The sequence below is a fragment of the Trachemys scripta genome, chromosome 5, assembly GCF_013100865.1.
Source record: "Trachemys scripta elegans isolate TJP31775 chromosome 5, CAS_Tse_1.0, whole genome shotgun sequence".
In the NCBI taxonomy this organism is placed as follows: Eukaryota; Metazoa; Chordata; order Testudines; family Emydidae; genus Trachemys; species Trachemys scripta.
The window spans coordinates 28136025-28162807 of NC_048302.1; the positions used below are offsets into that span (position 1 = coordinate 28136025).

The window sequence follows — 26783 nt, forward strand, 5'->3', positions numbered from 1 at the left end:
TCCCACCCCCAGGTGACAGCACATTCCACCAGATTTTTTAATTTAAATTGGATTTTTATTTTAATTAAATGCATTTTTCTTTTTAAAAATAAACCTATTTAAAAGTGCATTTGAACCTGACAGCATATGTAAAATAATTTACATAAAATAAATTAATATTAAGCAGTACATGTTTGCTGCTGAAGTTTCAAAGAAAGTCAAACCAATGAAATCATGCAAGTCACTGGCTAAACATCTGCAACCAGAGTGTTTTGAACTGCTAACCCAGTTTTTGGCAGCAGTAACCTCTTCTGCAGGTGCAAGGATTATGTATATTTCATGTGAGTTTATTCAACTAGTTCAGTTCAATGACTAGTTCATTCAAAGTTAAGAAATGAATGGGAAGTTGAAAAAGCAGAAAAGTTTGTTTTCCTCTTCCTATCTATGAATAAAAACTCAGTGTGAGAGGATGAGATTCTACTAGTCCTAAAATCTTGAAGGACATGGTGACTAGAAAAAATCATTTCAATTCATTAACTGTAGATCATTCTTTTTTAGTTTAGTAAATCAGTTTTAAATGCAAAATGTGTTTGGATAACTTTGTTTCTTATGTACCCAGCACACGGAAGTAATAAAAGAATTAAAAGCTGTTTTTGCACATTTCTATTTTGAATTCCAGTTTCCATCCACAGTAAAAAAAAATTAATCATCCAACAAATAAGAAACACGTCATTCATCATTTTCTAACATAAAAATTTAAAAATTAAGAATCTGACTAAATGTATGTTAAGCTAAATGAATGAGTATAGCTTTAGTGTATCCTTCTGGTTAGCAAAAAGTAGTACCAAATTTAGTGTAAACGCTCTATTTAATTGCAGATCAATTTGTTTTAATTTTTACCAACCACTGTGTATCAACTATAGTTTAGCAAAATAACAAAAAAGTACAAGTGAAAACAAGATTAAAATTCATTATTTCAATCAAGGTTTACTGCTTGCTGATTTAAATCATAATTAAAATCCGTGATTTAAATCATTTTGCTCGAAATGGTATGGAAACACTGGTGCTGCTGGTGTCGGTAGCAAGAATTCTGGAAACAAAACACAAAGGGTCAAACTGAGTCTTCATACTCTGTCCTGTGAGCTCATTACAGCTCCCAGATTTGAGCCCAACATGCCAATGCACTACACTTCCTTGTGAAGTAGAATTAATTCTTATTTTAAACACATCTGCAGCTAAAGCCATCTTCATCCTATAAACTTGATTTTTCTTCCCCTTCCGTCTTCTCAAATGGGTATCATGCATGTCACATTTTACAAAATTTTCTCTTGTTTACATTGCCATATGCCATATACTGATAGGGCACTGGTTGTTTTTATTGTTTTTTTAAAGGGTGGAAGTTATTCATAGACTTTAAGGTCAGAAGGGACCATTATGATCATCTGGTCTGACCCCCTGCATGCTGCAGGCCACAAAACCGTCCCTACCCTTCCCTTGACTCTGATGATGAAGTCCCCAAATCCTGTGTCTTGGTGACTTCAATTGGCAGAGAACCCTCCTGCTAGCGATCCCTGCCCCATGCTGCGGAGGAAGGCGAAAAACCTCCAGGGCCTCAGCCAATCTACCCTGGAGGAAAATTCCTTCCCGACCCCAAATATGGCGATCAGTAAGACCCCGAGCATGTAGGCAAGAGTCTCCAGCCTGACCTTGTTAGCCATTATACTATTTACCTGCTATTGCTCGGTATTCCTCAGCTAATATGTTTTACCATTAAACCATTCCCCCCATAAACTTATCTAATTTAATCTTAAAACCAGACAGGGCCCTTGCCCCCACTGTTTCCCTCGGAAGGCCGTTCCAATATTTCACCCCTCTGACGGTCAGAAACCTTCGTCTAATTTCAAGCCTAAACTTCCCCACTGCCAGTTTATATCCATTCGTTCTCGTGTCCACATTAGTACTAAGCTGGAATAATTCCTCTCCCTCCCTGGTATTTATCCCTCTGATATATTTAAAGAGAGCAATCGTATCCCCTCTCAGCCTTCGTTTTGTCAGACTAAACAACCCGAGCTCCTCTAGTCTCCTTTCATACGACAGGTTTTCCATTCCTTTGATCATCCTAGTGGCCCTTCTCTGCACCCGTTCCAATTTGAGTTCATCTTTTTTAAACATGGGAGACCAGAACTGCACACAGTACTCCAAATGAGGTCTCACCAGCGCCTTATACAACGGAAGCAGCACCTCCTTATCCCTACTAGATATACCTCGCCTAATGCATCCCAATACCGCATTGGCTTTTTTCACCGCCACGACTCATAGTCATCCTCCGGTCTACAAGAACCCCTAGGACCTTCTCCTCTTCCGTTACTTCTAACCAATGTGTCCCCAGCTTGTAACTAAAATTGTTGTTAGTCATCCCTAAATGCATCACCTTACACTTTTCACTATTAAATTTCATCCTATTTCTGATACTCCAATTCACAAGCTCATTCAAGTCTCCCTGCAGAATATCCCTATCCTCCTCCGAATTGGCAACGCCTCCCACCTTCGTATCATCCGCAAACTTTATCAGTCCACTCCTGCAATCGGTTCCGAGGTCAGTAATAAATAGATTAAATAAAATGGGTCCCAAAACCGAACCCTGAGGAACTCCACTGGTAACCTCCCTCCAACTTGACAGTTCACCCTTCAATACGACCCGCTGCATTCTCCCCATTAACCAATTCCTTATCCACCTCTGAATTTTCATATGGATCCCCATCTTTTCCAGTTTAACCAAAATTCCTCATGGGGTACAGTATCAAACGCTTTACTGAAATCCAGGTATATTAGGTCCACCGCATTTCCCTTATCTAATAAGTCCGTTACTTTCTCGAAGAAGGAGATCAGATTCGTTTGGCACGATCTGCCCTTCGTAAAACCATGTTGTAATTTATCGCACTTGCCATTAACCTCAAGGTCCTCAACTAGTTTCTCTTTCAGAATTTTCTCCAGCACCTTGCACACTACAGATGTTAAACTAACAGGCCTGTAGTTACCCGGATCACTTTTTTTCCCTTTCTTGAAAATAGGAACCACATTAGCTATTCTCCAGTCTAACGGAACCACCCCCGAGTTTACAGATTCATTAAATATTATCGCTAATGGGCCTGCTATTTCTCGCGCCAATTCCTTCAATATTCTCGGATGAAGATCGTCCGGTCCTCCCGACTTAGCCCCATTAAGGCGTTCGAGCTTTGTTTCTACCTCGGATATGGTAATCCCCCATTCTGTTTGCCCCTCTGTCACGGTGCTAGTCTCTCTAAACTGGCGTCTAATTACATGAACAAGAAAAGTAATGCAGGTGCATTAATAACCCACACTTTGCCTTTTGATAAAATCAATTAAGGATTTGAACTGCCTTCCAGATATCTGGGTGGCCAGCAAGTGGCAGCTGATGACTGAGGGCCCAGCTCTGCAGGCAGGAACGCAGAAGTAAGGGTGGCAATACCATACCATGCCATCGTTACTTCTGCACTGCTGATGGCGATGACTCTGCCTTCAGAACTGAGCTCCCGGCCAACAGCTGCCGCTCTCCAGCTGCCCAGCTCTGAAGGCAGCACCACCACCAGTAGCAATGCAGAAGTAAGGTTAGCAGTACCACAATCCTCCTTACAGTAACCTAGTGCCCCCCCAACTCCTTTTTGAGTCAGAACCCCTACAATTGTAACACTGTGAAATTTCAGATTTAAATAGTTGAAATCATGAAATTTACAATTTTTAAAATCCTATGATCATGAAATTGACAAAAATGGACCATGATCTTGGTAGGACCCTAGTCATATAAATGGTATAAATAGAAAGACAGTGGACTGTCACTGTGAGAATTATGAGTGCTTGGAAATTCTGAAAATCAGGCCACTAAGTTAAGAATCTAAATACTTAATTTAGGTGCCTAGCTTTTGGTAAATTTAGCAATACAGCCCGCATGAAAATTGAGGCGAAATGATCCTTATTATCCGGACAAGGGTTACTTCTCCGTCTCTGCAGCCAGTTTACATGTTGCATAGCCAACAGAGTGGAATTGTGAAAATAATTGAAGGAGGAGAATGGGCTTGTTGTAATAGACATCCAATGTCAGTGCACGGACGATTGTTCTCTCTGGATATATAGGGCCTGATTTATGTGTACGAAGTACATCTTGACCTGTGTGGAGCATTGTTTGGCAAACGTTAATTCTTCCATTTTCTGTTTCAGTATTCGCAGCATTCTGTTGTTTTAAATCCCTGAGTGATGAGGAATGGGATGTGAGCAGCACAGCGCTTCTCCAGAATCACCTGTCTGACTCCTTCCCATTAGTCAAAATTGTATTAATATGTTTTTACAATCTTTGCTTCTAGAGCTGTGTAAATTGGGCCTATCTGAACCTGGAAACATCTGAATATATTTAGGAATCATTTTTGTTTTGGACTAAGACTTCAAACCTTCGTCCATAGCTTTGAGGTGTGTGAAAGAGAGCAGAGCATGTAGGAAGGAGGTTATCCTGGAGATGGGTCTGTTTCCAAGTTATTCAAAATTAAACTAAATTAACCATTCCATTAAGTAATTACAAGAGCTCTTGTGGAACCTCTCCCAGTATGCTCCTCAGCAACATTGTCTGCCTTCTTCTAGTTGCTTTTTAATCAAGACTCCTCTGCCTCTTTCTGGAATCCACAATTTGGTCAAGAGCAAGTACCAACCAAGCTGCAACCAACAGCGCATAACTTGAGTGCAATACACAGAGGGCTTCTACTGAAACAAAGATGTAATCTGAGAAGACATTTATCAGATGACAAGAGTAATGCTTTTGTTAGCATAGGTTTCCCATTCAAACTGAATAATGACCTTCTGTTACTGTAACATTTCATTAAATGTATGAAACTAGTTTTCTAATTGCTTCTTGCTTTGCATGTTCCCTTGTGATCTGTACTGCAGAGTTTGTGTAAATATACCAGGGTTGAAAGTAAAGTTAACTAATTCAAACTTTGTGTTTTCCCCTCTCCTAAACAGGTGGAGAGATCAAGAATATCGGTCTGTACTTGCATAGATCACGGTGTACTGACACTACTGTAAGCTGACAGTCTGCTCAGAAGGAGCACCACCTCCTTTTGCCTGTTGACATAATGCTAATATGGAGTTCTTCATCTAGTCTCTAGTTTCAGATGTAAACCCCCGCCTCCTCGTGACCTAATCTGCCCTTCCTGTATAGATTATACACGGGTCTGATGGGATCTCCTTGTTCAGGGTCATCACACCACAGTTCAGCAATGCATGTTTATGGAGTCATAGTCATAGAAATGTAGGGCTGGAAGGCACCTCAGCAGGTAACCTAGTCCAGCCCCTGAGCCACGACAGGAGGTTGGCAGGGTGGGGTGCAGGCCCTTTGCTCTTTCTGTTTAGAAGCTGTTGTCATCCATGGGGCTGCGCATATCCAATGACCCTTTTCCCCACTTTGCCTCCCAAGAAGCAAGCCGTAGTGGGCTTGAAAGCTGCTCGGCTCTGGCCCTTGTTCACCGTGCAAAAGCGGATGCTGGCTGAGAGCTGGGGAATTAGCTCCAGTGGTTGAACATTCACTTTACGTGTGAGTAGCAGCAGGATGGATGCCTGCATTCTCCAGCCTGCTCTGTTGCAGCAGGGGGATTGATGCCTGTGCCCTCCAGATAGTGGGGCAAGGACTTTCCCCACTCCCTCCAAGGTAGCCAGCTCATATCCTTCCCTTTTTTTGCCCCCTCTTCCCATAGCAGTCAGGCAAAAGAGGAAAAAGCCACCCTCCCAAGTGACCACCATGAGGAGTCAAACCCACAACAGAGGCACTATTAGCACCCACACTCTAATCAGCACACAAGAAGCATGTTCCCCCTGGATGTTTGGATAGGAGCAACAGGATCTCAAGGGATCACAGCTGGGGTCATGCAGAGTTCAAGAGCTTCCGTTTGAAAGCACAGTGGTCACACAAGGTCACAAACAGCAGCACTGGAAGTCATCTGGGGTCATGGAGAGGTTAATGGGGATCAATTTGGACTCAGCGGGGTAAAATGAGGACACAGAGAACAACACTGGGGTCACTGAGAGGTCAAAGAGGTTTAATATAAGACACAGCGTTCACATGAGGGCACAGACATCAGAGCTGGAGGTAGCCTGGAGTCATTGGAAGGTCAAAGAGGATAAATTTGAAAGCAGAGGGGTCAAATGAGGACACAGAGACCACAGCTGGGGTCATAGAGAGTTCAAGCTATTCAATTTGAAACCAGAGTGTTCACCTAAGGTCACACACAGCAGGGGAGCAGGCACTGAGGGGTCATGGAGAGGTCAATGGGAATCAATTTGAATGCAGAGGGGTCAAATGAGAACACAGAACACAAGCCTGGGGTCATGGAGAGTTCAAGCTCTTCAATTTGACAGCAGAGGGTTCACCTGACGTTACACACAGCAGGGGAGGAGGTAATGAAGGGTCATCTAGTGGTCAATGGGAATCAATTTGGATGCAGAGGGGTCAAATGAGGACACAGAGCCCAAGGCTAGGGTCATGGAGAGTTCAAGCTATTCAATTTGAAAGAAGAGGGTTCACCTGAGGTCACACAAAGCAGGGGAGCAGGCACTGAGGGGTCATGGAGAGGTCAATGGCAATCAATTTCCATGTAGATGGGTTAAATGAGGACACAGAGACCAAGGCTGGGGTCATGGGGAGTTCATGAGGTTATTATTTGAAGGCAGAGGGTTCACCTGAGGTCACACAGAGCAGGGCTTGAGGTATTGTGGGGTCGGGGGGAGGTCAATGAGGATCAATTTGGATGCAGAGGGGTCAAATGAGGACACAGAGACCACAGTTGGGGTCATGGAGAGTTCAAGCTACTCAATTTGAAAGCAGAGGGTTCACCTGAGGTCACACAAAGCAGGGGAGCAGGCACTGAGGGGTTATGGAGAGGTGAATGGGAATCAATTTGGATGCAGAGGGGTCAAATGAGGACACAGAGCCCAAGGCTGGGGTCATTGAGAGTTCATGAGGTTTTTATTTGAATGCAGAGGGTTCACCTGAGGTCACATAGAGCAGGGCTTGAGGTATTGTGGGGTCGAGGGGACGTCAATGAGGATCAATTTGGATGCAGAGGGGTCAAATGAGGACACAGAGACCATAGCTGGGGTCATAGAGAGTTCAAGCTGTTCAATTTGAAAGCGAAGGGTTCACTTGAGGTCACACACAGAAGGGGAGAAGGCTCTGAGGGGGTCAAGGAGAGGTCAATGGGAATCAATTTGGATGCAGAGGGGTCAAATGAGGACACAGAGACCACAGTTGGGGTCATGGAGAGTTCAAGCTACTCAATTTGAAAGCAGAGGGTTCACCTGAGGTCACACAAAGCAGGATGAGCAGGCACTGAGGGGTCATGGAGAGGTGAATGGGAATCAATTTGAATGCGGAGGGGTCAAATGAGGACACAGAGCCCAAGGCTGGGGTCATTGAGATTTCATGAGGTTTTTATTTGAATGCAGAGGGTTCACCTGAGGTCACATAGAGCAGGGCTTGAGGTATTGTGGGGTCATAGAGAGGTCAATGAAGATCAATTTAGATGCAGAGGCGTCAAATGAGGACACAGAGACCAAGGCTGGGGTCATGGAGAGTTCAAGCTATTCAATTTGAAAGAAGAGGGTTCACCTGAGGTCATACAAAGCAGGGGAGCAGGCACTGAGGGGTCATGGAGAGGTCAATGGGAATCAATTTCCATGTAGACGGGTCAAATGAGGACACAGAGCCCAAGGCTGGGTCATTGAGAGTTCATGAGGTTTTTATTTGAAGGCAGAGGGTTCACCTGAGGTCACACAGAGCAGGGCTGGCGGTATTGTGGGGTCAAAAATAGGTGAACAAGGATCAATTTCGATGCAGACGGGTCAAATGAGGACACAGAGACCAAGGCTGGGGTCATTGGGAGTTCATGAAGTTATTATTTGAACGCAGAGGGTTCACCTCAGGTCACACAGAGCAGGGCTTGAGGTATTGTGGGGTCGTGGGGAGGTCAATGAGGATCAGTTTGGATGCAGAGGGGTCAAATGAGAACACAATGCCCAAGGCTGGGGTCATTGGGAGTTCATGACTTTATTATTTGAAGGTAGAGAGTTCACCTTAGTTCACAGAGCAGGGCTTGAGGTATTGTGGGGTCGTGGGGAGGTCAATGAGGATCAATTTGGATACAGAGAGGTCAAATAGGACACAGAGACCAAGGCTGGGGTCATGGAGAGTTCAAGCTATTCAATTTCAAAGAAGAGGGTTCACCTGAGGTCACACAAAGCAGGGGAGCAGGCACTGAGGGGTCATGGAGAGGTCATTGGGAATCAATTTCCATGTAGACGGGTCAAAAGAGGACACAGGGACCAAGGCTGGGGTCATGGGGAGTTCATGAGGTTATTATTTGAAGGCAGAGGGTTCACCTGGGGTCACACAGAGCAGGGCTTGAGGTATTGTGGGGTCGGGAGGAGGTCAATGAGGATCAATTTGGATGCAGAGGGGTCAAATGAGGACACAGAGCCCAAGGCTGGGGTCATTGAGAGTTCAAGCTACTCAATTTGAAAGCAGAGGGTTCACCTGAGGTCACACACAGCAGGGGAGCAGGTACTGAGGGGTCATGGAGAGGTGAATGGGAATCAATTTGGATGCAGAGGGTTCAAATGAGGACACAGAGCCCAAGCCTGGTGTCATTGAGAGTTCATGAGGTTTTTATTTGAATGCAGAGGGTTCACCTGAGGTCACATAGAGCAGGGCTTGAGGTATTGTGGGGTCATGGAGAGGTCAATGAAGATCAATTTAGATAGAGAGGGGTCAAATGAGGACACAGAGACCATAGCTGGGGTCATAGAGAGTTCAAGCTGTTCAATTTGAAAGCGAAGGGTTCACTTGAGGTCACACAAAGAAGGTGAGAAGGCTCTGAGGGGTGAGGGAGAGGTCAATGGGAATCAATTTGTATGCAGAGGGGTCAAATGAGGATACAGAGCCCAAGGCTGGGGTCATTGAGAGTTCATGACGTTATTATTTGAAGGCAGAGGGTTCACCTCAGGTCACACGGTGCAGGGCTTGAGGTATTGTGGGGTCGTGGGGAGGTCAATGAGAATCAGTTTGGATGCAGAGGGGTCAAATGAGGACACAGAGACCATGGCTGGGGTCATGGAGAGTTCAAGCTATTCAATTTGAAAGCAGAGGGTTCACCTGAGGTCACACAAAGCAGGGGAGCAGGCACTGAGGGGTCATGGAGAGGTCAATGGGAATCCATTTGGATGCAGAGGAGTCAAATGAGGACACAATGCCAAAGGCTGGGGTCATTGGGAGTTCATGAGTTTATTATTTGAAGGCAGAGAGTTCACCTGAGGTCACACAGAACAGGGGAGCAGGCACTGAGGGGTCATGGAGAGGTCAATGGGAATCAATTTCCATGTAGACGGGTTAAAAGTGGACACAGAGACCAAGGCTGGGGTCATGGGGAGTTCATGAGGTTATTATTTGAAGGCAGAGTGTTCACCTGGGGTCACACGGAGCAGGGCTTGAGGTATTGTGGGGTCGGGAGGAGGTCAATGAGGATCAATTTGGATGCAGAGGGGTCAAATGAGGACACAGAGCCAAAGGCTGGGGTCACTGAGAGTTCAAGCTACTCAATTTGAAAGCAGAGGGTTCACCTGAGGTCACACACAGCAGGGGAGGAGGCACTGAGTGGTCAAGGAGAGGTTAATGGGAATCAATTTGGATGCAGATGGGTCAAATGAGGACACAGAGACAAAGGCTGGGGTTATGGAGAGTTCAAGCTATTCAATTTGAAAGAAGAGGGTTCACCTGAGGTCACACAAAGCAGGGGAGCAGGCACTGAGGGGTCATGGAGAGGTCAATGGGAATCAATTTCCATGCAGACGGGTCAAATGAGGACACAGAGAACAAGGCTGGGGTCATGGGGAGTTCATGAGGTTATTATTTGAAGGCAGAGAGTTCACCTGAGGTCACACAGAGCAGGGCTTGAGGTATTGTGGGTTCGGGTGGAGGTCAATGAGGATCAATTTGGATGCAGAGGGGTCAAATGAGGACACATAGCCCAAGGCTGGGGTCATTGAGAGTTCAAGCTACTCAATTTGAAAGCAGAGGGTTCACCTGAGGTCACACACAGCAGGGGAGGAGGCACTGAGGGGTCATGGAGAGATGAATGGGAATCTATTTGGATGCAGAGGGGTCAAATGAGTACACAGAGCCCAAGGCTGGGGTCATTGAGAGTTCATGAGGTTTTTATTTGAAGGCAGAGGGTTCACCTCAGGTCACACGGAGCAGGGCTTGAGGTATTTTGGGGTCGTGGGGAGGTCAATGAGGATCAGTTTGGATGCAGAGGGGTCAAATGAGGACACAGAGCCCACAGTTGGGGTCATGGAGAGTTCAAGCTACTCAATTTGAAAGCAGAGGGTTCACCTGAGGTCACACAAAGCAGGGGAGCAGGCACTGAGGGGTCATGGAGAGGTCAATGGGAATCAATTTGGATGCAGAGGGGTCAAATGAGGACACAGAGACCACAGTTGGGGTCATGGAGAGTTCAAGCTACTCAATTTGAAAGCAGAGGGTTCACCTGAGGTCACACAAAGCAGGGGAGCAGGCACTGAGGGGTCATGGAGAGGTCAATGGGAATCAATTTGGATGCAGAGGGGTCAAATGAGGACACAGAGACCACAGTTGGGGTCATGGAGAGTTCAAGCTACTCAATTTGAAAGCAGAGGGTTCACCTGAGGTCACACAAAGCAGGGGAGCAGGCACTGAGGGGTCATGGAGAGGTCAATGGGAATCAATTTGGATGCAGAGGGGTCAAATGAGGACACAGAGACCACAGTTGGGGTCATGGAGAGTTCAAGCTACTCAATTTGAAAGCAGAGGGTTCACCTGAGGTCACACAAAGCAGGGGAGCAGGCACTGAGGGGTCATGGAGAGGTCAATGGGAATCAATTTGGATGCAGAGGGGTCAAATGAGGACACAGAGACCACAGTTGGGGTCATGGAGAGTTCAAGCTACTCAATTTGAAAGCAGAGGGTTCACCTGAGGTCACACAAAGCAGGGGAGCAGGCACTGAGGGGTCATGGAGAGGTCAATGGGAATCAATTTGGATGCAGAGGGGTCAAATGAGGACACAGAGACCACAGTTGGGGTCATGGAGAGTTCAAGCTACTCAATTTGAAAGCAGAGGGTTCACCTGAGGTCACACAAAGCAGGGGAGCAGGCACTGAGGGGTCATGGAGAGGTCAATGGGAATCAATTTGGATGCAGAGGGGTCAAATGAGGACACAGAGACCACAGTTGGGGTCATGGAGAGTTCAAGCTACTCAATTTGAAAGCAGAGGGTTCACCTGAGGTCACACAAAGCAGGGGAGCAGGCACTGAGGGGTCATGGAGAGGTCAATGGGAATCAATTTGGATGCAGAGGGGTCAAATGAGGACACAGAGACCACAGTTGGGGTCATGGAGAGTTCAAGCTACTCAATTTGAAAGCAGAGGGTTCACCTGAGGTCACACAAAGCAGGGGAGCAGGCACTGAGGGGTCATGGAGAGGTCAATGGGAATCAATTTGGATGCAGAGGGGTCAAATGAGGACACAGAGACCACAGTTGGGGTCATGGAGAGTTCAAGCTACTCAATTTGAAAGCAGAGGGTTCACCTGAGGTCACACAAAGCAGGGGAGCAGGCACTGAGGGGTCATGGAGAGGTCAATGGGAATCAATTTGGATGCAGAGGGGTCAAATGAGGACACAGAGACCACAGTTGGGGTCATGGAGAGTTCAAGCTACTCAATTTGAAAGCAGAGGGTTCACCTGAGGTCACACAAAGCAGGGGAGCAGGCACTGAGGGGTCATGGAGAGGTCAATGGGAATCAATTTGGATGCAGAGGGGTCAAATGAGGACACAGAGACCACAGTTGGGGTCATGGAGAGTTCAAGCTACTCAATTTGAAAGCAGAGGGTTCACCTGAGGTCACACAAAGCAGGGGAGCAGGCACTGAGGGGTCATGGAGAGGTCAATGGGAATCAATTTGGATGCAGAGGGGTCAAATGAGGACACAGAGACCACAGTTGGGGTCATGGAGAGTTCAAGCTACTCAATTTGAAAGCAGAGGGTTCACCTGAGGTCACACAAAGCAGGGGAGCAGGCACTGAGGGGTCATGGAGAGGTCAATGGGAATCAATTTGGATGCAGAGGGGTCAAATGAGGACACAGAGACCACAGTTGGGGTCATGGAGAGTTCAAGCTACTCAATTTGAAAGCAGAGGGTTCACCTGAGGTCACACAAAGCAGGGGAGCAGGCACTGAGGGGTCATGGAGAGGTCAATGGGAATCAATTTGGATGCAGAGGGGTCAAATGAGGACACAGAGACCACAGTTGGGGTCATGGAGAGTTCAAGCTACTCAATTTGAAAGCAGAGGGTTCACCTGAGGTCACACAAAGCAGGGGAGCAGGCACTGAGGGGTCATGGAGAGGTCAATGGGAATCAATTTGGATGCAGAGGGGTCAAATGAGGACACAGAGACCACAGTTGGGGTCATGGAGAGTTCAAGCTACTCAATTTGAAAGCAGAGGGTTCACCTGAGGTCACACAAAGCAGGGGAGCAGGCACTGAGGGGTCATGGAGAGGTCAATGGGAATCAATTTGGATGCAGAGGGGTCAAATGAGGACACAGAGACCACAGTTGGGGTCATGGAGAGTTCAAGCTACTCAATTTGAAAGCAGAGGGTTCACCTGAGGTCACACAAAGCAGGGGAGCAGGCACTGAGGGGTCATGGAGAGGTCAATGGGAATCAATTTGGATGCAGAGGGGTCAAATGAGGACACAGAGACCACAGTTGGGGTCATGGAGAGTTCAAGCTACTCAATTTGAAAGCAGAGGGTTCACCTGAGGTCACACAAAGCAGGGGAGCAGGCACTGAGGGGTCATGGAGAGGTCAATGGGAATCAATTTGGATGCAGAGGGGTCAAATGAGGACACAGAGACCACAGTTGGGGTCATGGAGAGTTCAAGCTACTCAATTTGAAAGCAGAGGGTTCACCTGAGGTCACACAAAGCAGGGGAGCAGGCACTGAGGGGTCATGGAGAGGTCAATGGGAATCAATTTGGATGCAGAGGGGTCAAATGAGGACACAGAGACCACAGTTGGGGTCATGGAGAGTTCAAGCTACTCAATTTGAAAGCAGAGGGTTCACCTGAGGTCACACAAAGCAGGGGAGCAGGCACTGAGGGGTCATGGAGAGGTCAATGGGAATCAATTTGGATGCAGAGGGGTCAAATGAGGACACAGAGACCACAGTTGGGGTCATGGAGAGTTCAAGCTACTCAATTTGAAAGCAGAGGGTTCACCTGAGGTCACACAAAGCAGGGGAGCAGGCACTGAGGGGTCATGGAGAGGTCAATGGGAATCAATTTGGATGCAGAGGGGTCAAATGAGGACACAGAGACCACAGTTGGGGTCATGGAGAGTTCAAGCTACTCAATTTGAAAGCAGAGGGTTCACCTGAGGTCACACAAAGCAGGGGAGCAGGCACTGAGGGGTCATGGAGAGGTCAATGGGAATCAATTTGGATGCAGAGGGGTCAAATGAGGACACAGAGACCACAGTTGGGGTCATGGAGAGTTCAAGCTACTCAATTTGAAAGCAGAGGGTTCACCTGAGGTCACACAAAGCAGGGGAGCAGGCACTGAGGGGTCATGGAGAGGTCAATGGGAATCAATTTGGATGCAGAGGGGTCAAATGAGGACACAGAGACCACAGTTGGGGTCATGGAGAGTTCAAGCTACTCAATTTGAAAGCAGAGGGTTCACCTGAGGTCACACAAAGCAGGGGAGCAGGCACTGAGGGGTCATGGAGAGGTCAATGGGAATCAATTTGGATGCAGAGGGGTCAAATGAGGACACAGAGACCACAGTTGGGGTCATGGAGAGTTCAAGCTACTCAATTTGAAAGCAGAGGGTTCACCTGAGGTCACACAAAGCAGGGGAGCAGGCACTGAGGGGTCATGGAGAGGTCAATGGGAATCAATTTGGATGCAGAGGGGTCAAATGAGGACACAGAGACCACAGTTGGGGTCATGGAGAGTTCAAGCTACTCAATTTGAAAGCAGAGGGTTCACCTGAGGTCACACAAAGCAGGGGAGCAGGCACTGAGGGGTCATGGAGAGGTCAATGGGAATCAATTTGGATGCAGAGGGGTCAAATGAGGACACAGAGACCACAGTTGGGGTCATGGAGAGTTCAAGCTACTCAATTTGAAAGCAGAGGGTTCACCTGAGGTCACACAAAGCAGGGGAGCAGGCACTGAGGGGTCATGGAGAGGTCAATGGGAATCAATTTGGATGCAGAGGGGTCAAATGAGGACACAGAGACCACAGTTGGGGTCATGGAGAGTTCAAGCTACTCAATTTGAAAGCAGAGGGTTCACCTGAGGTCACACAAAGCAGGGGAGCAGGCACTGAGGGGTCATGGAGAGGTCAATGGGAATCAATTTGGATGCAGAGGGGTCAAATGAGGACACAGAGACCACAGTTGGGGTCATGGAGAGTTCAAGCTACTCAATTTGAAAGCAGAGGGTTCACCTGAGGTCACACAAAGCAGGGGAGCAGGCACTGAGGGGTCATGGAGAGGTCAATGGGAATCAATTTGGATGCAGAGGGGTCAAATGAGGACACAGAGACCACAGTTGGGGTCATGGAGAGTTCAAGCTACTCAATTTGAAAGCAGAGGGTTCACCTGAGGTCACACAAAGCAGGGGAGCAGGCACTGAGGGGTCATGGAGAGGTCAATGGGAATCAATTTGGATGCAGAGGGGTCAAATGAGGACACAGAGACCACAGTTGGGGTCATGGAGAGTTCAAGCTACTCAATTTGAAAGCAGAGGGTTCACCTGAGGTCACACAAAGCAGGGGAGCAGGCACTGAGGGGTCATGGAGAGGTCAATGGGAATCAATTTGGATGCAGAGGGGTCAAATGAGGACACAGAGACCACAGTTGGGGTCATGGAGAGTTCAAGCTACTCAATTTGAAAGCAGAGGGTTCACCTGAGGTCACACAAAGCAGGGGAGCAGGCACTGAGGGGTCATGGAGAGGTCAATGGGAATCAATTTGGATGCAGAGGGGTCAAATGAGGACACAGAGACCACAGTTGGGGTCATGGAGAGTTCAAGCTACTCAATTTGAAAGCAGAGGGTTCACCTGAGGTCACACAAAGCAGGGGAGCAGGCACTGAGGGGTCATGGAGAGGTCAATGGGAATCAATTTGGATGCAGAGGGGTCAAATGAGGACACAGAGACCACAGTTGGGGTCATGGAGAGTTCAAGCTATTCAATTTGAAAGCAGAGGGTTCACCTGAGGTCACACAAAGCAGGGGAGCAGGCACTGAGGGGTCATGGAGAGGTCAATGGGAATCAATTTGGATGCAGAGGGGTCAAATGAGGACACAGAGCCCAAGGCTGGGGTCATTGAGAGTTCATGAGGTTTTTATTTGAAGGCAGAGGGTTCACCTCAGGTCACACGGAGCAGGGCTTGAGGTATTGTGGGGTCGTGGGGAGGTCAATGAGGATCAGTTTGGATGCAGAGGGGTCAAATGAGGACACAGAGCCCACAGTTGGGGTCATGGAGAGTTCAAGCTACTCAATATGAAAGCAGAGGGTTCACCTGAGGTCACACAAAGCAGGGGAGCAGGCACTGTGGGGTCATGGAGAGGTCAATGGGAATCAATTTCCATGCAGACGGGTCAAATGAGGACACAGAGACCAAAGCTGGGGTCACTGAGAGTTCAAGCTACTCAATTTGAAAGCAGAGGGTTCACCTGAGGTCACACAAAGCAGGGGAGCAGGCACTGAGGGGTCATGGAGAGGTGAATGGGAATCAATTTGGATGCAGAGGGGTCAAATGAGGACACAGAGCCCAAGGCTGGGGTCATTGAGAGTTCTGAGGTTTTTATTTGAATGCAGAGGGTTCACCTGAGGTCACATAGAGCAGGGCTTGAGGTATTGTGGGGTCATGGAGAGGTCAATGAAGATCAATTTAGATGCAGAGGGGTCAAATGAGGACACAGAGACCATGGCTGGGGTCATGGAGAGTTCAAACTATTCAATTTCAAAGCAGAGGGTTCACCTGAGGTCACACAAAGCAGGGGAGCAGGCACTGAGGGGTCATGGAGAGGTCAATGGGAATCAATTTCCATGTAGACGGGTCAAATGAGGACACAGAGACCAAGGCTGGGGTCATTGAGAGTTCATGAGATTTTTATTTGAAGGCAGAGAGTTCACCTGAGGTCACACAGAGCAGGGCTCGAGGTAGTAGGGGAGGGATAGCTCAGTGGTTTGGGCATTGGCCTACTAAATTCAAGGTTATGAGTTCAATTCTTGGGGGGGGCCACTTGGGGATCTGGGGCAAAAATCAGTACTTGGTCCTCCTAGTGAAGGCAGGGGGCTGGACTCGATGACCTTTCAAGGTCCCTTCCAGTTCTAGGAGATGAGATATCTCCATTAATTTCTATTTCTAGTGTGGGGGGCAAAGATAGGTCAATGAGGATCAATTTGGATGCAGAGGAGTCAAATGAGGCCACAGAAACCAACACTGGGGTTCATTGAGAGGTCAGAGAGGCTTAATTTAAGACACAGCATTCACATGAGGGCACAGACATCAGAGCTGGAGGTAGTGTGGGGTAATGGGAAGATCAGTTTGAATCAGTTTGGAGGCAGAGGGGTCAAATGAGGAGACAGAGACCAAGTCTGGGGTCATTGAGAGTTCATGAGCTTTTATTTGAAGGCAGAGGGTTCACCTGAGGTCACACAACGCAGGGCTTGAGGTAGTGTGGTGTCATGGGAATGTCAATGGGAACCAATTTGGATGGAGAGGGGTCAAATGAGGACACAGAGATCAAAGCTGGGGTCACTGAGATTTCACAGAGGTTCAAACTGAAGGCAGAGGTTTCACAAAAGGTCACAGAGAGCAGGGCTGGAGGTACTATGGGGTCATGGAGAGCAAGGCTGGACATATTGGGCTCATGTAGCATCTGTGAGGATAAATTTGGATGCTGCCAGGGTCAGAAAGAATTCAATGAGGGTTAGTCTGAAGGCAGTGGGGTTACAGAAAGCAAGGCTAGAGTTAGTGGAATAATTCAAGGGTCACTGAGGGCAGGTATCAAGGCCATTGACTTCCCTCAAGCAAGGGTTCAGGTCTTTACTTTTTTAACTTGTCTTAGGCCGTTGGCATTTGCTGGGCAAATAAACCACCGTCTACCGAGGGAATGGAGATCTCTCATTTTCTCCACTCTTGGCTCTGGTGTAGGCCTGGGACCTAAGCAACTCCCCTCCATCCCCCCTATTAAACCAGCCTCGGGTGAAATTCAGGGAGTTCACCACTAACATTGAAAAAAAGAATGTTTTGTTGCTGGCAAAGCACCCCCCACCTCAGGAATGTCCCTAACGAGTTATAACTACCAAAGTTGTAAAATAGAGACACTCAGGCTCTGGGAAATCTTAGGGAGGATACAGAGACTCAACAAATGGTAAGAGCAGCTCTGACCAGGGAATTTATGCTGACCATCTGCACAAAGAGATGACCACAACTAAGTTACAATTTGGGCATGAAAGAGAAAATGTAAAAAAAAAAAAAAAAACTTGGGCAGAAAGGACACATAGGTGCCAGCGTATAATTGGTTAAATTTTTTGTTACTTAGGGGCTGTGGGATAATGTGATAGGTTTAGTAAATTTGAAGGAGGTAGTTATATAATGTAAATGAAAAATAAAGCTTTTGGTGAATCAACTCTGGACTGCATTGCAACAACAAGCTCCAAGACATCATACCCCCTGCACGACCGTGACGCATTCAGACACCAGGAACCCCCAGATAAGTGGATCCTGACAGCCCATCAGGTGCAATTTGTCTGTATATTGGGAGTGGAGAGCATAATAGATTTGCTTGGCATATGTATTATATGTGTGCTGTTAATAAATAGATGTTTAGAGCACAGCTATGTAAGGCTCTTTCACTGGGAAAAGGTCCTGCAGACTCGTAGAGCCCTGAGTCCCATGGGTAAGGGCGGGTAATTAAATTGAACAGGTTTCTCTCTGAACCCTGTGGATTAGGGTAGGCACCTTTCACCCTAAGCCCTTGGAGAGGAAAGGGTGGGGGTGCCTAGAGCGCTTAGTAGGGTCTAGATGGGGTGCCCTAGATTGTGCGGGAAACACTGGCCCATTGTAATGCTCCTTCCTTACTGACCACACCGTAAGGAGGGTTTGAGTCTATCTTTCCCTGCTTCATCAGCCACTGGTCACTTTGACATGCCTGACAAAAATGATTGCCCTGTGAACAGGGTCTTATCCCTCTCAATCTTAAATTAGTGGGGCTTTTGGTGTCACTGTTAAAGACAGGATACCAGACTGATACGGAAGGGTAATGCTTATGTTGTTAAAGGTTCAAAATTTCATATTTGATGCTGGGCTGTACTGTTCTTTAATAAAATGGTAAATCTTATCCTAATGTCAACATATATGCTGTCTTTTTTTTTTTAAACAAATCGCAAAATAAACATCCATGTAAATTTTGACACAATGGTCAAGAACACAGAGCTGAGTTAAATCAAGCTCACTCATGCTCCTTTTAAGCATCTTTTCTGAATAAAAAGTGTCTCCCGTAATATCACTTTTATTTTGCATTACAACCTTTTTCAAAATCTCAGAACCACCAATCTTTCCTTTTCCACTGCTTGGTTCCCTCACTCCCACCACCACCGCCCAAGACTTTAACCCACCCTCCCTTCCTCCTGGCATGCTCTTTTCTTCAAGCTAGAACCATGACTCATGTTGCCTGGTATTGTGCATCAATATTCCATGCATCTGACAGACCCCTAAAGTAGTTTGTTTCTGCATTTTTAATGGAAATGGGACCTTGATTTTTTGGCCTTGTATAGAGTAACAGAGGGGTAGCCGTATTAGTCTGAATCTGTAAAAAGCAACAGAGGGTCCTAGGGCACCTTTAAGACTAACAGAAGTATTGGAGCATAAGCTTTCGTGGGTGAATGCCCACTTGTGTCTGATGAAGTGGGCATTCACCCAAGAAAGCTTATGCTCCAATACTTCTGTTAGTCTTAAAGGTGCCACAGGACCCTCTGTTGATTTCTGTATGCCTTGTAGTAATACATAATAACCCGTCTGAATCTATTCCTCACAGTAGCACAGATTTATTGACAGATTACAAATACAGTTTTGCTATGAAACAGCCCAGAAGCTCTGGTGAGCATTTTCTGATATTCCCAAGGCATTTCCCTGAGGCAAAAATATTTTTATTAATATAAACATTGGAGGAAGACAAGTAAGAACAACGTTACAATTAAAAAACATGTTGGTTTGTAAAAACCTCTTCAGCCTCCCTATGCCTTTGCTTTACCAACTAGATCAGTAGTTCTGCATCATTTGTGCTGTGTGACCAGCAAAATACACAGATGGCGACTCACTATATTCTGCAATCCTTTGGTGATAGAAAAGCTTGTGGGTTTTGGGTCACCAGAAGAAACAATGGGAAGTTTTGGGGTACTGTAGGGTAGGTGAGAGGTGGCTGGGTGCTGGAGCTGGATAATATAGAGGGTTTGTCACATGCCCAAGGACTCCCTCCCTCAGGGGGGTCCCATGGGGAGGCAAATCAGCATTGTATGTTGCTAACGCGGTTGCAAGCATTGCAAGGCATTTCGGGGGAGGGTCAAAGGTGTGAGTGTGAATTGGAGGATTCCTTTGCAGGTTGTGAGAGGCCAAAAGGGGGAGGGAGGAAAAAAAACAAAGAACGGGTTAACAACACTTCAGCTAGCTCCGTCTGAAGATAAAACGCTGGTCCCGGTCCAAGGTCATGGGCTCAAGAAAAAGTCTGCAGCTGCCTAGCCGTGAGAAGAGGAGAACTAAGTGGAGCAGGGCTACAAAAATTGCAGTAAAAACAGTAAGAGCAAATAAGACAGCAAAGGCCAATGAGGGCGGGAAAACAAAGTCTCTGAAGCCGGTGTGTTTTGGAAATGCTGAGGAGGCCACAGTAAACCAGTTCGGACTGCTACAAAGAGCACCAGAAACAGAAGGCCCTAAAACAAAAACACTCCCAAAAGAACCCAGGACATAAAAACCCTCCCAAGAGCCAAAGCAAGTCGGAGATCACAGGGGACCCTGGACGACCTGTGCATGGAACAAGAACTTCCATCCACCCCTCCCCCTCTTCTTCTTACGTTACACCCAGGCTTGGCCAGCCTTGGGTCATGCATGTGTGAGTATAAAAGTGGGGTAGGGCTGGGGTACTAACGCTTCCTTGCTTCCTTTGAGTGACGTGGGAGCAGTCCAAAGACTCAGCACTGTTATTTTATTAATAAAGCTTTAAAACTTAGACACTTGGTGTGTTCCGTCATCTCCTCCCCTAAAGATCCTGCAGCCTCAGCCTGATCACCTGACGCCCCGGGCAGATTGGTAACAGAAATCTGTCACAGTTTGGCTGGGAGGAATGCTAGGTTTGAGGCTGGTGCTGGGTTTGTAGCTAACACCTCCAGTGCACCCACCACAGTTCAACTTCAGGATAGTGTCAGGTTTTCCCTTAGCATGTGGTATCAAAACAGACTATAATCTCTGGATATAAGACGAGAGAGCAAAAGAAAAGATGCCATCTCTCTCCTCATATCCATGTAGGTGTGATCAGTTACAATTTCAAGGTGTTTCACAGTTCCCAAGTGTTGGAGATTCTGGCTATTGTAATGTTCATCTACATACATGATTTGGATAGCTGGAGGTATAAAGAGGTAGGAGTGGAGTGAGGAGGATCAAGTTCATTTAAGGTCACATGACAAGACACAGATCCACCTCTCTCACCATTTCACAGGCCTTGAGGCTACAGGATACATTTTAAAACATTCTTTACGCCCAAAGTAGCTTCCTTATTAACCTACAAATTTTTTCAGCTTTCATCAGGCCCATTTTTCACAGCTCTCCATGTCAGAATCACTCAAAGCCTTTCACAGGTCTCTTCACGTTATCATAATAAAAAAAGAGATCACTGAGGAGTAGATACCGGATATGAAGGGTTGAGATGTTAAGACCCACATATCTCCCATTGCTCTGAACCTTAAAAAAGGACCCTGCCAATACTGAAGTATAAAACAAAAGTAATTAGTTACAAATGCTGACATGCAGATAAAGATCAGCTAACATCTGATTTGTTTTTCAACAATCCTATCTTGCTTCTTGTCAAACATATTCCTAACCCAACCCTGTCAGCAATGTAATGCAATGAATGAATCCATGGTACACCCACACCTTGATTCCTCCATGCAGATCTGTACACCCCATCTCAAAAAAGATATATTAAACTTAGAAAAGGTGCAGAAAAGGGCAACAAAAACAATTAGGGGTATGAACAGGTTTCCATATAAGGAGAGATTAAAAAGACTGGGACTGTTCAGGTTAGAAAAGAGATAGCTAAGCAGGGATATGATAGAGGTCTATAAAATCATGTATGGTGTGGAGAAAGCGAATAGAAAAGTGTTATTTACCACTTCACATAACACAAGAACTAGGGGTCACCCAATGAAATTAACAGGCAGCAAGTTAAAAACAAACAAAAGGAAGTATTTCTTGACAGCACATAGTCAACCCGTGGAACTCAGGAGATGTTGTGATGGCCAAAAGTATAACTGGGTTCAAAAAAAGAATTAGAGAAGTTCATGGAGATTTGGTCCAAAAATGTCTATTAGTCAAAATGGTCAGGAACACAAATGCATGCTCTGGGTGTCCCTAAGCCTCTTCTAACCAGAAGCTGGGACTGGATGACAGGGATCATTTGAAATTGCCCTGTGCTGTTAGTTCCCTCTGAAGCATCTGGTCCTGGACACTGTCTGAGACAGGATACTGGCTAGATGGACCATTGGTCTGATCCAGTATGAGCATTCTTATGAATGAACTGACTGCCAGCTTCACCAAAGAAAATTTCTCAGAAGCATGAAGCAACGAATCTTCTGCTAGACTGCTTCGCATGCCATCTTCCCCTTTTCTTTTGTGATCTTGTCATTGGCCCTTTTGGGCATCCTTTGTCATGCATTTGCCTTCACCTGAACTTTCAATAATAGATAGATCCTAAGAAGGATCTTTGTTAGTTTCTGGAATTGGTTTGCATTATTATTATACAATGCATGCTTATTATAAAATGTAACACCAGCCACATTTTATGAAAACTTAGCTGTCTCATAGCAGAAATCTCATGACCACTCACTGAGTGGACACTCAGTTTGAACTCTAGCAATAACTGCTATAATAATGGTGCAAAACCGGTTTTATTTTATTTTCAGTCTGTGCACCTTGACAAAATTCCATTACACAAGTTTTCCATGCTTTAATCTTTTAAAATTCACAATATATTGAACTATACTGAATTTTACATGCAAATGGCATTTGTTATATGTAATACTAATAAGTTAAAATCTCACCTCTTTGCTAAACGTAACAATTCAAACCCTTCATTTATTTTGTCAAATGGTAATGTGTGGGTCATTAGCATATCTGGATTACATTTCTTCTCCATATAACTAGATACTGATTTTGGGATAGAATCCTTGGTCTTCCAACCTGGAAAAACAAACAAAAAACCCTGTACACAATGCACAATTGAACAAACACATTTTGAATACGTAATGGTGAGATTCCTTGTCTCATCCTGAAGCACAGTGTGACAGTTGTACATCCTGAGAGAGGTTCAGTGAACAAAGGAAGTCAACACACATCCTTCAGCTTGTGGACATCTAGATATGCTAAGGAGCATTATGCCATATTCTCCAGTACATACACAGGACCAGATGCCTGAAGCACTAGAACTTACAGATTTGCCTGTGTTTGTCCACCTGTCACCTCCTGTGTGACACCCAGACTGTAAGCTCGCAGAGGCAGTGGCTGTCTTCTTGGTAATATGTCAATACAGCTACCAGCACAGTGAGGCCAGATCCCTGATTCAGGTTTACAGTCATTACCATAATACAAACAATACTACATAATACACCAGCAAGCCTGCAAATACAGGCCAAATTTTCAAAAGAGACTAGTGATTTCAGTGCTCAACATAAGCACCCTCCCTCTGAAAAATCAGGCCTCTTAAAAGTGTCTCATCTTGGGCACCTAAAAACTGAGTTAGTAGTTATATTTTTGAAAATCTCAGCAACTGGCATTACGTGCAATTAGCTGAATGTCTAATTATTAAAACGCAGCTGAATGCTTGTATATTTCCAGATACATTTGTGTCTGCATCTATCTGCTACACTGCATGCTTATTTTATTAAGGAAAACTGCAGAATGCTATTTTTAGTTGTATTTAATTTGATTATTTCTTTTGTTTTAAAAGGCATCAAATGACAATTTGGAAGTTCTGAAACAGACATTTTATGATTGAACAAAGTATAAAAATCACTTTGTAAACAGGAGGTTAGTGAATAATGAATATCAAACAAATATTTTTATTAGAGTACATTGGCTCCCATGAAAAGATGGATATTTGTGCGGCGTGTGGTCTACAACCCATTGAAATCAATGAGCCTCTTGAACACACGTGGGCAAACTACGGCCCGTGGAACCGTCCTGCCTGGCCCCTGAGCTCCCGGCCGGGGAGCTAATCCCCGCCCCCTCCCCCCGCTGCCCTCCATCCCCCACAGCCACGCCACTGCGTGGGCTGAGCTCTGGCCCGCCACTCCCGCTGGGCAGCCTGGGGAGAGCAGCTGGCTCTGGCTGGGTGTCGCAGCTGCGAGCTCCTGCTGCTGGTAAGGGGGTGAGGAGCGGGGGGGGGGTTTGGGTAAGGGAGCAGGAGTTCTAGGGGGCAGTCAGGGAGGAGGGAGCGATTCGATGGGGCGGAGGTTCTGGCGGGGCGGTCAGGGGATGGGGAACAGGAGGATTGGGAGTGGGAGTCCAGGGGTGGAGCTTGTCAGGGGGCAGGGATGTGGATAGGGGTCGGGAGGACAGTCAGGGGACAGGGAGCAGGGAAGTTGGATAAGGGGGTGGGATCCCAGGGAGGGGGTGGTCAGGGGACGAGGAGCAGAGGGCGGTTGGATGGGGGGTTATCAGGGGGTGTGGATAGGGGTCAGGGCAGTCAGGGGACGGGGAGCAGGGGGGTTTGATAGGGAGCAGGGGTCCCGGGACGGGGAGGTCAGGGGACAAGGAGCGGGGGGAGGCTGGATGGGTCAGGTGTTCTGAGGGGGGCAGTCAGGGGGCGGGAAGTGGGAGGGGGCGGGGGCCAGGCTGTTTGGGCAGGCACAGCCTTCCCTACCCAGCCCTCCATACAGTTGCGCAACCCCGATGTGGCCCTCGGGCCAAAAAGTTTGCCTACCCCTGCACTTGAAGAACAACTATTCCCCAAACATTTGGGTGGGGGAAAAGATCTATTTGCAAGACTGTTCCTAAAACAGCAAATAAAGAGAGCACAAATGTGGTTGAACAGAGCAGCCATTTGGAGTTTTCACACTGTTTTCATGGTATTTACTAGCACAAATATTCAGATAGATATTTAATAAAATAATATAAGAGAAAATTGAAATGTTTTATCGTGTCCAGTGTCTATGTGCATAATATATTTTACAAATACGTGGCTGTGAATGAGCCAGCTTTTCAAGCTTAGGCACATGCAGTTACACATGTACATATCCATATTTATAGGCATAATTGCTTTTTTCTTCATGCAAACTTGGGTTTTCGCGTTCTACTCTGGCAGCAGCAGAATTACCATTCACTTTTGTATTCCGTAATATACATCAATAAAATAGCCAGACTGACCACTAAACATTTCACAAGCAACTGAACAAGTTAACTAAGACTGAATTTTTCATCTACTTTTGTTTATCTCCATGCACCATTAAAACTCCTTTCCCAGTGATGTCCAGTGAACGGCAGCATAGGGCCAAAGGATATGTAAAGGATGTGTTTGAATCATCATACAGTTCCCAGAGCCCAGGTGGCAGGATGCCAAAGCAGCTGCCTGGTTAAAAAATAAATTAAGACATCATACAGAGGACGTGTTATGAAACAAAAACCTCCCCTCAGTACTACAGTGTACATTTTGCCTGATGAAATAATTCTAAAGTCTATTATTTGGAGTCTGAAAATCTTTTATATATAAAAAAATTAGCCTATCAAAAATACATTTTATTTATACAGCAAAAGCATACTCTCTATATAAAACACATCCAAGACTTTGCTCTTGTTTCAGGGAGCTCTTACTTGAACTGATCTTGAGGTTGGCCTGCAGATAAGGAGGCTCCTTGTTAGGAGTCTTGTGAAGAATACACAAACACCTAGTCCAGACACCAGACAGGAGACTACATTAATTATGTCTGCTCTAACATTGGGCCACTAATGGGCAAAGAAAATATGTGCCACCCTCACATACCATAATATCTATACGTCCAGTAACTTCAAGGGAATAGTCCACATGAGGGGTCGGCAACCTTTCAGAAATGGTGTGCCAAGTCTTCATTTATTCACTCTGATTTAAGGTTTCACGTGCCAGTAATAGATCTTAACGTTTTTAGAAGGTCTCTTTCTATAAGTCTATAATATATAACTAAACTATTGTTGTATGTAAAGTAAATAAGGTTTTTAAAATGTTTAAGAAGCTTAATTTAAAATTAAATTAAAATGCAGAGCACCCCAGACCGGTGGCCAGGACCCAGGCAGTGTGAGTGCCACTGAAAATCAGCTCACGTGCTGCCTTTGGCACGCGTGCCATAGGTTGCCTATCCCTGGTCCACACCATGGCTGGTCATCTCAAACAGCACCTCCTGAAAAGGTTTCTTGAAGTCCTGAGGGTTGATCCACTCGGTGGCTCCTAACTCTTTAGCCTTTGTTGATGTCGATCCCAATGATCTGGGAAGCACCAGCTGCTTTACAGCCAACAACAACGGAGAGGCCCATTCCTCCCAAACTGAAGATGGCACAAGTTGAACCAGGCTTAACCTGCATAACAATAAAACAGGGGACTCTGTAAGAATCCATCCATAAATTGTAGTCCTGGAACTTGGGGGGAAAGTTTTCTGGTACATACAATGCATTAATATGCTAAGAAGGCAATTGTGCCATTTGTCCTTGAAAAATGTGTGCGCAAGTGCCCGTGCACACACATACACAAGTACTCACCTTGGCAGTATTAATGGCAGCCCCATAACAGGTGGAAAATCCACAGCCAGACAGACAGATTTTATCACGAGGAGCAGCAGCAACAATTCTTGCTAGAGCAGAATCAGGCACAACTGTGTATTCTGAGAAGGTGCTGATGATCCACAGGAAATGGTGAATCTGCTGGTCTTGTCTGGCATGAGGGTCTGTGAATCAGGGAGGCTGCCAAGAGACATCCGGACTTGTCAGTAATATAAGGCATGACTAATATTGTCAGAATCACTGAGGATGAGATTCAGGTAACAGAGAAATTGAAACTCATTGTGTCTTCTGCCAACAGCTGGTGTCTGGATTCAAATCAGAGCAGCATTTCCCACAGTGGGGGAGACAAAGAGGCACAAGACTTTGCTCCTAGAAAAAAAAAAAAACAGAACAGATCTTGTCAAAAGCATCTTCTGAACCACAGACTCTATATTAACCCCCCCAGCGAACAAGTCTGCTGTCTAGTGCAGCTTTCCAATCAAGTTTTCAACAGACAGCATCATACATAGAACAATCTGCTTCATCTATCAACTGGAGATTGAGAAGGAGAGGTTACTTACCTTAAAGTAACTTGAGTTCTTCGAGATGTTTTGTCTCTACGGGTGCGCCACTATAGG

General features: G+C 46.1%; 1 protein-coding gene across 1 annotated transcript; it reads right to left on the bottom strand.

Moving 5' to 3' along the window:
• Positions 1-1011: 1011 nt before the first annotated feature.
• On the bottom strand, positions 1012-26147 carry LOC117877852 (alcohol dehydrogenase 1-like). The gene is given in 4 exon segments (XM_034771420.1): positions 1012-1069; positions 22464-22726; positions 25749-25854; positions 25856-26147. Coding segments are annotated over 4 exon segments (576 nt in total). The 5' UTR covers positions 26005-26147.
• Positions 26148-26783: the final 636 nt, after the last annotated feature.